This window comes from Spermophilus citellus, assembly GCF_964194105.1.
Source record: "Spermophilus citellus genome assembly, chromosome: 9".
Lineage (NCBI taxonomy): Eukaryota > Metazoa > Chordata > Mammalia > Rodentia > Sciuridae > Spermophilus > Spermophilus citellus.
The window spans coordinates 77,739,369-77,750,781 of record NC_138191.1 but is presented as its reverse complement, the minus strand read 5'-3'; the positions used below and the strand labels follow the sequence as shown (position 1 = coordinate 77,750,781).

At 31.0% G+C, this 11,413-nt stretch overlaps 1 protein-coding gene across 1 annotated transcript in view; it reads right to left on the bottom strand.

Moving 5' to 3' along the window:
• Nucleotides 1-693: 693 nt before the first annotated feature.
• LRRIQ3 (leucine rich repeats and IQ motif containing 3) overlaps nucleotides 694-11,413 on the bottom strand; it is a gene marked incomplete at its 3' end in the record, with an annotated part of 163,173 nt that continues 152,453 nt past the window's right edge. Inside the window, exon 6 of the mRNA XM_081305610.1 lies at nucleotides 694-1,490. Coding sequence (XP_081161736.1) covers nucleotides 694-1,490 — 797 coding nt within the window. The remainder of the gene's footprint in view (nucleotides 1,491-11,413) is intronic.

Genomic DNA, 11,413 nt, shown 5'->3' with positions numbered 1-11,413 from the left:
CATAATCAGAACTTTATTTTTAAAATACATTAGAGGCTGAGGGAGGAGGATCAAGAGTTCAAAGCCGGTCTCAACAAGGGAAAGGTGTTAAGCAACTCTGTGAGACCCTGTCTCTAAATAAAATACAAAATAGGACTGGGGATGTGACTCAGTGGTAGAGTTCAATCCCTGGAATCAACACACACACACACACACACACACACACACACACACACACTCATTATATGTCAGCAGTGAGGTAGACTGAGTTATAAGACTAGTTTCTAGCACTGGTCAAGAGGCTGATGAAAATACTATCTATGACAATTATAAATTAAGTAAGTTTTGAAGGCTAGCAAAAATATACAAGTTGAAGAAAAGATGGAGAATGGGAATGGCAATCTCAATGAGAAGAATAATATGAATTATTAGGGCGATTATGAGATTTGGGAATGAAAAGATCTAGTTGAGATTTCTTTCAGAATAAAAATAATAAAAAAACATGTTACATGTTGACAGGGAGACTAAGTTGTAAGACTGGTTTTTAGCACTAGTTAAATGCTGTTTATTACACATATTAATTAATCAGGTTTTGTTGTCTGAGGTTGAGATAGGGAAAAACAGTTGCTGTATTATCTATTCTATGATAATATAGGAATGCATAATTGTCTTTTTGTTTCCATTTTCCAAAGGAGAATGCAATACAAAATACTACTAATCAGAATTCAGTATGTAATATTTATATGTAATTGACTTCAAAGCTTCTGTCATATTAAACTGTACCCACCTATGTTCCTTCATTTGGTTGAGTAAATTCTTTTGGTATTTTTCTTCTTCTATTTTTTTCTGAACACTCAGCCATTTTTGTCTTAGGGTAGCATCATTCCTCTTCAGTCTGTCAATTTTAATCATTCCTTTGGTCAGAATAGTACGATCATTATTTAGGGTTTGAACTGTTAAACGTTCTTCAGCCTTTTGTTTTTTTCCTTCTAGAAACAGAGTTCTTCTCTCTTTAACTTTCATAAGGTATTTTAATTTGTCTTGCCAAAGTTGCTGTAAACTTTTCTGAATAGTGTTATGATCTTTTTCAATTAGTTTTTTTATAGCTATTTTTTTCTTATTTATGCTTTCATGAACAGTTAAGCCAACTCTTTTTTTGTCAACTTGTGCCCTGGATACAGCTGTTATTTTTTCTTGATGGAGATCCTGCATCTTTTGTTCAGCGTAATATTTGTCAATATCTTTAAGGGTTTGGAGTTTTATACCAGCTCTCTGTGTTGTAAAAAACTGTCTTAAATTTGTCTCAGGTAGTGTGCCTTTTTTAATTACTGGTTTTGGATGGGTGGTAGGAAATAGATGGGCATGTTCAGGAAAATTATCTTGTTTTTTCTGTTTCAATATTGCGTCATACTTCAATAAACCTGAAGTATATAAAGGTAGTTTGGATGCTGATATCCTAAAACTGGTATCCAGTACTTCATCCTCATTTTCATCTCCACACTCCTTCTGACCTACATCATACAACAGAAAAACATATATATTACAACAAAAGTTAAACTTATTTTCTGTTCAAATTGTTTTGAAGGGTATATTAATAAAGTTGATGAGAACATACTATTTACTTCACTAAGAAGCATTTTCCCCAAATTGCTTTCCATTTTGTGATTTTTTGGAGAGAAAAATCACTATTAAAACATTTTAACACAGAAATAAATTGAATCTGATTCCTGTTTTCATTGTTATTTCTCCCAATTATTTAACTTGGACTGACTCAGCAACAGCATCTTATCCTTAGCACTTATAAATAGTATTTTTTCATTTAGTTTGCTGAAAGACAAACCTTAGACAAATTAAACAGAATTTAAATGATCAAAAACAGTTTATGAATTGGGCAGGGTCTAGAAGAGTGGAGGTTCTGACAGCACCATTCCAAAACATGAGCAAGGATTATTATAGACACAATGTGGAAGTGACATACACAGAAACAATTTGATGGCTTATAGCTCAATGCTTTGCCTTATTTGGAAATAGTCTGATGAGTTGGTTGCCTATGATTAACTGAAGTTCAGTTGCTATGATTTTCTGTGATTTAGCTATTTGTTACAAAAATATTCTCCAAAGTTAGGCTTTTAGTTTTTTCACATATCAAGTTAACTTGCAGGGTTTTGTTGTTGTTGTTGTTGTTGTTGTCATTGTTGTTTTAATATAAGGGATCAAGGTATGGAAGCAGTTTAAAGTTAAACTTAATTGCATTTAACAAACTACTATTGTCTCATATTTTCCAATGATACACACTGTAATTAGTTTTACTTTATTTTTCTTAACTCTGGGGAAAACCAATAGCTACCATTTAAACTGTTTTTTTCCCTCTTTGGATAGACAAACTAAATTTCTCATCTGCTTTGCTATTTTGTGTGACTGTGAGCTAAGTCTCTTCCAGTGGAATGTGAACAGAAGTGTGATGCATCATTTCTTATCCAAGTCCTTTAAGAAATAAATAAGTCTCCTTTCTTTTATTTTTTACTTCTGACCACTGCAGACATGAGAGATGGTGGAACCACAAGACTGAAGAAACACTGGTCCTAAATCATGTATTGAAAAAAATAATTCCAAAAGAAGATTAGCTAATTTGGACTGTTATGGAACCTGAAATAATTAATAATTATGCTTAAAATAAGATATATGTCTGGGTATATTTGTTACTATACCAATTTAACTAATACAACTTTAATCACATTGTTGCTCACATATCTATCTTTTGACAAGCATTGATGAATTTAGGATCTAATGGCAAAAGGAAGCATAGAAGTCAAGCTTAAATGATTCACATTTGACTGATTTTCTCTACCTATTGAAATTACATACCTGCCAATTCTATAAAGGTTTTTTTATTCTCTAATAGAAGATTCACATAATATCATTCTATTTCAAAATGACAAAGCTGATGGTGGTGAAGATGGAAGTGAAGATGGCTATGAAGAAGGGAAGGATCTGTGGTATAGACAAGTAGTAGGAAGGAAGTGAATATCCGAAGTTTTTATAAAGGCCAAAGGAGAATCTGAATTAGAAAAATAAACAGTCTATAGCAAAGCAGGAAATAAAGTCTAAAAGTAAAAGTGGCATTTTAGCAGAATACAAAAAGCAAAGTGTCTAAAAATAGATATTAAAAATTTGGATCTGAAGCAAGACACTGGAAAACAAAGGACAAAAGCCAGTCTCTCATTAGTTGTTTGAATATAATCCCACTATCGGTTTTGAAATTCTGTTTTTTTCTCTACATTCCAAAATCTCTGTTTTAAAAAATCACTAATTGCTGTAATATTCATCTTCCTAAAATGGGAAGTTGTATCATGACTTATATCTACACAAAGGAAAACAAAATGTTCATGGTTCCTATCCATAAGACATAAGATAGTGTCATGTTTTAGACTGGGTCATGTATATAGGGAAAAAACCTCAGTTATTCCCTTTTAAAAAAATTTTCCTTATACACACACCACATCTTCCAATGTTTGGGTCTTTACATGTATTATTTTACATGTTGTCCCTTACATTGTTTTCCCTATTATATGCTCAAATTCTATTCACTCTTAAGGCCTTTGTACATTATCTTTTATATTATTGAAATAAAAATTGATTTTTTTAGAACTTTCATATCAATTCCTTCCTTATGTACTTTATCAAATTCCACTTATATTAAAACTCTATGTAGCAGTCCTTAGCTATAATACTAAGCTACATATAAAACTCCTTAAGAGTAGGAATCCTCTTTGATCCTATAAATGTAGGCCTCCAACCTACTACTTTGCACAGGGTTTGTTTTATGGTACAATGAGTTAATTAAACAGTTTATGCCTGATAAGTATATTTGTTGGATAGACAATTAAACAAATAGAAGAGTAAATCTGTTGCTCAAGAGTAACATCACTCAAAATGGTTAAAAGCTTTGAATTTGGAGCCAATTTAAACTGAGTTCAAATCCTACTTTTATCACTATGTGGTCTAGGAAAGTTATTTTATTCTTTGTGTCTGTTTCCTCACTGTAAGACAGATATTATAATACCTGATTAAAGGGTTCTTATAGAGTTAAATAAGTTAATAAAATATAAAATGTCAACAAAGTATGCTACCTAAGTATTAGAATAGTTTCTGACAAAGAAAAAGATACATGGGTTAATTGTTATTATCTTTACCTTTATATTTTGTATGGAAAATAAAGGGCTTATTTTATCTCTTAATTCCATCAATAAAATGGTGTTAAAAGAGTCACAGAATTTAGTAATAAGTGGAGAAAATAATGAAAAGCACCTTTGTCATACGCCTCAACCTCCAATAGAAAATGAAGTACAAAATATACAGAAGAGCATTCTTGTTAACCATATTTTGTTCCAAGACTTGATAATATTTTTTCTTCTTTCTTGTTAAATGTGAACCCACCGATGGAAATACTTTCATCTTACTATACCAAACTAACAAACATGTCTGTGTGTTCTCTGATAAAATGATCTCTTTCAACAGAGACCAAATTCTTTATATATGTTTGATCTTCATCCCCTTTATTACTACCACTCTCCTGCCTTTCTCCTTTACCACCTCTTCTGTATCAGACCAGTCATATCCATGTTTAAATCTGCATATCCAGCAGGACCACCATTGCAAGCACAACCATGTCCCCTCTGTTCTTATTACCATTCAATTTTTTTCATTAAACATTATAGTAAAAAAATATGGATAAGATACAGAGACAATTATCTTTTTATTCACCTGTACTAACAATTTAATTCAGATACATATTTCACCTTTATTCTGTCCATCAAATTCTTGAAAGTCTCCTATCAAAGGCTTTTATAAAAATAAGTGCAAAGGGTACTATTTGGTTCTAATATTATATAAAATCTCAATAGCAATAAAACACACTTGTGCTTTCTCCTTCCTTTTTTCAAGATTCTATAATAATAATCTCTCCTATTTTTTTCTGATTGTTCCTTCCTAGTTTTGTTTGCAGACACTTTCTTTTCTGCCAAATCTCTTTATATTGGACTTCTTGAGGACTTGCTACTAGGCATCCTTCCCATTTCTATCTACTCTCTTTCCTTATCTGAATAATCCTCATAACTTTACTGATAAACTCTCAAATTCATCTTTTCCACTTGCATTTCTTTTAGGTATCTTTTAAACATGCTATATTACAAAACAAGCTTTTGTTTGCTTCCAGAAATCTATTCCCTCTAAAACCTGTCTTCCTTACCTCAATAAATGATATCTAATAATTTAGTTCCCTACATAAGTTTTATCAACAAGTCCTGTAGATGTTTCTCTCCAAATGTAACTCAAATTAATTGATTTTTTTCCCCGTCTCCTATCCCCTACTCTACTTCAGGTCTTTGCCAGCTCTTATTTTATCTATCACAATTTCCCAACGCATAAAAATTTTATTGTTTACACAGTGATCAAGCCACAGTGATCCCTTTAAATTGTCCTTAAATGCCCTTATGATAAAATTCAAACTCCTTGCTATTGTCTATAAAGTTCATATTCTTTTGCATTGGTTTAACGAGCAAATATAAACTTCCAACTAGTTATGATCACATTTATTATTCTATGCCTAAGACATGAATTAGTTCTGGGGGTAATTACCAGGCAAAATTACTGAGTTTCAGGGCTATAAATAACCAAACAAAAAAGTCAATTCCTTTGACTAAAGTTTTAAAAGTGAAAATTTGACATAGCTTAAAAAAATTTTATCTAATTTCACTCAAGGTCTTCAAAAAATGAAAATGGTACTGTTTGTCTGGAATATTACAGTCTAGTGAAGGAGAAAAGGCTTGTAACTTCAAAGTATTGTGGAAATTTTAAAAAATACAAACATAGAAACCTTGGAGGCATAGAAAAAAGACTATTTCATTTCAGTCAAAATAAGTGATTTGAGACAAAAATATTCCAGAGAATGTTGACAAAGATTATTTTACTAAATCTGAATCAGGCCCCTCTGAGTTTTCCTGACTAATTCCTTATCCTGGGCTCTGAGCTGGGTCTGTTCAGTCTAGTTTTAGCAAGAATTCTACTGATTAAGCTTATTCTCATAAAATTCCTTATCCTCCAAACTATATCTTATCACCCCGGACTGTCTTCAGAATGAATTTTGTGGAGTCAATCTAACAACAACAAACAAACAAAAAACCCACTGCATATCCCTGTTATTGGTAAGGCTGTGTACAGAGATATCATACAGAAGGGGAGAGAGATTAGGTTTACCTCTGAATATAACAAGGACAAATAATGATTTATCCATTAATCAGAGTGGGATCAATAAATGACAAATTACTAAGAGAAATCATTAAGTCTAAAAGTATTCTTGCCCGGAAAATTCTTACTATAGACAGGCCAATGTGAGAAGATAATGAAGTCAGTGGATTAGGACAGTGGACTCTGTTAGCAAAAGATGAAAATTTGGGGTAAATCAATAGTCAATGTAATATGCTAGATAAATATAATATGAAAAAGAAAAAAAATATCTAGCCTTAATGTGTAAGTTTCTAAATAAATTACTATTTGCAAAGGGAATTGATATATGTACACACTTCATTTTGCCATGGGAAGTCTTAACTTATACCTATGACACTGGTGACTTTATTAATAGCAACTGCTATCAGTCTTAGGGCTAAGTTTGGAAGACAAATCATATAGTCACCTTAGCTACAGGAACACAGATGAATAAATAGAATAAAAATAGGAGAGTAACATCATGTTATTTGTATTATTTTAAGTTAAAGATCCTAATAGAATGTCCAAGACTTGGTAGTTACTTAATAAGTGCTTTTTTTTTCAATTTAAGGTTGGTTCTCAAAATCTTTATGAAAGTTGAGATTGTGTCTGCTTGCTCACCATTGCATGTCAAGTACTTAGAATAACATGTGGTACATGGTAGCCTCTCAATAAATATGAATTTAATTAACTTTTTTTCTGAAGGCAGCTAGAGAAATTCAAATGTAATAGTCACTAGTTCTGAATTGTAATTAGATACTTTTACTTCTTATCCTTGACTCAGGCTTTTCACATTCATTAAAAAAGTCTGATTTGCATCACCATCTAAAATAAAATTATTTATCTTAAAAACATAAATGTTGTCATTTACTTAGCCCTTACCATTGGTAAGCACTGAGATAAATTCTTCACATTAATATTACCATTTATTTAAATATTAGTAACTTGTAAAATTAGATATTATTGACCATTTTCAGAAAAAAAAATAGGTTTACCTAAGTCAAACAGCTGTCACACAGGGATAAAATACTAATATTTGGCTAACATGGTAAAAAAATTAAACAAAATCCAAACAAATATTTGAGGATAGTGAATGCACAAGAACAAGTACATGTTAGTGGTCTGCTAAAACAAAATATCTACACTCTTACAACAGAATTCAAAGTATCACAACATAATATTTATGGTGTCCAAAATATAATCCAAAAAATATAATATTAATGAAATTACATCATAAAGAAAGGTAAGTGTAGGTGGCTAATTGGCCTACATGTTATCTGAATTCCATATTTTATTTGAAATATATAAAACTAACAGTAAGTAGGTTGAAGAAAGTGAAGGATTTATATTGCATATCCTAGAGAAATAAAATATATGATGCAAAGAGCTTCAGTTAGAAATCCAACAGATAAATCAAGGTGCATTTTTTTAAAAAAGTATTTGAATGAGCTTTAAAACCTAGAGAGAAAAATAAAGAAAACACAAGGCATTTAACAAAGAAGAAAACAATAAAATGATATACCTATGCTACAATAATCAATATAATTAATCAATAACTAAATGTTAGTAGCCTAAATACTCTTAATTTAAAAAGCAAAGATTATCAGAATGGATTTTAAAGAGTTAAAGAATTTCATCAGAAATCTAAGATAGCTAAGAAAATCTCAAATATTTGGATATTAAACAAAAATTCTAAGTCATCCATGAGTTACACAAGGAAATTTAAAGAAAGAAGAAAACACAAGGAAATTTAAAATTAAATAATAATAAAAATGAAAAACACTGAAATTGGAGGATGATGCTACAGTAGTACTTGCAGCTTTAAATTCTTACAGAAATCAAATTTCCAAATTCTAACAGGGAATAGAAGGAAAAGTTATGATTCATATCCTACTCCATTTGACCATACTATTAGTTATACTTTTTTTGTTTCGATAATCCTAAATTAATATTTTTCTCTTTTCACAAACATCTTTCTGTCACTTAAGATATTAGAAACTGAATATCTATGTAACCCTCTCAAATTCATATATCCACATCTTAACCTCCAAGCTGATGGTATTAGGAGGCAGGGCTTTTGAGAGATGACTATGTCATGAAAATGGAGGTCTTATAAATGAGAATAATGCTCTTATAAAAGAGGCCCGAGAGAGCCCTTGCCCCTATCACTGTGTGACCCTAACCCAGAAGGTACAGACTATAAAAGTGGATTCACTGCAATCACCAAATCTGTGGTTCCTTAATCTTGAGCTTATAGTACTATAAGAAATAAATACCTATTGTTTATATATAGTATTAATTTATAGTATTGTTATAGCTAATTGAATGAATTAAAAGTTCCAACCTCCAGAGTAGCTAAAAAGTAATTAAGGTTAAGTGATATAACCTCAGGGTATGCCATTGGTCCAGTAGAATTAGTGTTCTTATAAGAAGAAAAAATAGAATTCATTTTCTGTTTCTGTGTAAATAGATGGTGATATTCTATAAAACAGATAACACTCAAGGGAAACTGACCATGCTGGTATCCTTATCTCAGATTTCCAGACTCCAGAACTGGGACAAAATAAATTTCTGTTCTTAAACCACCCAATCTGTGTTGTTTTCTTATGGTAGTTTGAGCACAGATACAAAAGAACTTCTCTCTCTTCTAACCTTCTAAGCAGTTTTGAGACTTGTGTACCATGGCACATTAGTATTCTATTAAAGAAGAATGCCCAAAGACTTTGAACACCTTAGTAAGAAATAGGATTGCAGGGATGGGGATGTGGCTCAAACAGTAGCACGCTCAACTGGCATGAGCAGCGCTGGGTTCGATCCTCAGCACCACATAAAAATAAAATAAAGATGCTGTATCCACTGAAAACTAATAAATAAATAAATATTTTAAAATTCTCTTTGAAAAAAAAAAGAAAGAAATAGATTGCTGTAGCATCTAAGATCCTATTTGCTATAAGCTTTATCTTTGAACCTCAAGTGGAGTCCAGTACGCTGTCTTGCATTCAAGACAACAGAAGAGGATGGGGACTCACTTGAAAATGTAGTTAAGCAGTAAGTTACAGTGGGTGTTGCCTACTATAGACAAGAGACTCATAAAGAAGGTGTTTCAAAAGCATGGCATACTTTCCAAAATATAGCTAATCTTGGGTGGGTACTCTAAAATCCACTGTATATATATGTATGTATATATATGATATATATATGTATGTATATATATATATATGAGATATATATATATGTGTGTGTGTGTGTGTGTGTGTAATGTTTATATCCATTTTTGTTTGATAAAATTTTTATTGTATCTAGCTGTGAGATAACTGCTTTTGATACATGTGCATTTTATCATTCTTTTGAAATATAGAATGATATAAATATTCAATTAGATATGAAGTCCCTTCATATTTTCACACATATACAAAATCAATATTACACTTATAGAAAAAGATTATCAACTGTTAAAAATTTCTAAATGATCAGAAAAAATGCTTAGAAGTTCAGAAGAGAGAGAAGTTCTTTTGTGTGTAATTTATTATTGTAGACAATGAAGATTTTAAAAAAATAGCATTCAAACCTGAAGCACCAGATATTTTTATTGCTAATTAATAAATTACTCTAAACCAAAAAGGCTTTAAAATAGTAAAAAATTATTCAACAGTTCATTTTTTGGCCAGAATTCAGGAGTAGCTTATCTGGGTAGTTGTGTCTTAAAGTTTTCTATGATTTTGCAATCAAGATGTCATTCACAGTCACAGTCATCTGAAGGCAAGACTAGAGCTGAAGGATCCCATTCCAAGACGGTTTAGTCACATGACTATTTACAGAAACTTTAAGTTTCTTATTGGCTGTTGATAGATGGCTTCAGTTCCCTGCCACATGACCCTTTCAAAAGGATTTCTTGAGTGTCCTCATAAGATGGCAGCTCACTTCTTCCAAGACAAGCCTGGAGCAGGACACAATCAATGCCTTTTATGACCTAGTCTTATGGGTTACAAATCATTTCTTTTATCATTTTCTGTTATATGTAAGTCAGTATGTCTATCTCATACTCAGAAAGAAGAATTGGATTCCACCTTTTAAAGAGAAATGTTGAAGGTTGTATGGAAATATTTTACATTACTATACCTGATATAAAACATTTACATTCATGGAAACCAAGTTCAAGCTTGTCAATAAAATAATTGTACTTTATTTAGAAGTTTTATGTAAATTCATATTTTTTATTTTATCTAAAATTTATATTCTATTTTTCTTACTATAAGTGAATAATATAGTTAGAATATTAGTGTGTTTATATCTATCTATAGATATCTATCTATATGAAAACATACATATACACTAATTAAAAACTTCCTCAAATTTCCATTCTGGATATTCTGAAAATAATATTATTAATATGTGCCATGAATGAGTAAGTTTGAAAACACTATATCGTAGTAGAGAGAAAAAAAAAACACTCAATGTTTGTAGAGAACTCTGTTTATATTGTGGGTGCTCATCTTAACTCCCTGAGTAAATTTCAGGTTTGGAAAGATAAAAAATATGTCTTATATGTTTTATCTTCTACAATCAGAACAATGTTTTGTATTTTTTGGTATTTAGTTTAAAGTTTCAACTATTTATTAAATGTGAATACTTATACTCAAAATTACAATTTTATTTATTTTAATGTGTATATCTTATACAATATGATGTTTTAATATATAATTACCCAATCCCTTTCTTACAAGACACCTTTTCACCCTGCCTGCACCAATCCAAATTCTTGACAAACTACTGATGTAATTCCCTTCAAATCTGTGGCATTTGCTTTTAGAACTTATTTTATGGGGCTGTAGTTCAGTGGTAAAGACATGCTTAGAACATTTGAGAAGTTTGATTTGATCCTCAGCACCACATAATAAAATAAACAAATAATATAAAGGTCTTTTGTCCACCTTCAACTGAAAATACTTTTTTTAAAAAAGAACTTGTTTTAAATTCATAAGACCCTGGAATACATGCTAAACGTGCCTGAAATTGTGTATCCTGATTTGCAATTCTGATCAGCCTAAACAAACTTCATTTCTTAACCAATTTATGCTCAGTTTCCTTAAGCTCATTAGTACATTTTAATACATCATGACAGCACCATTTCACCCTTGTCTTTTTTCTGGCAACCAAACCATTCTATTTT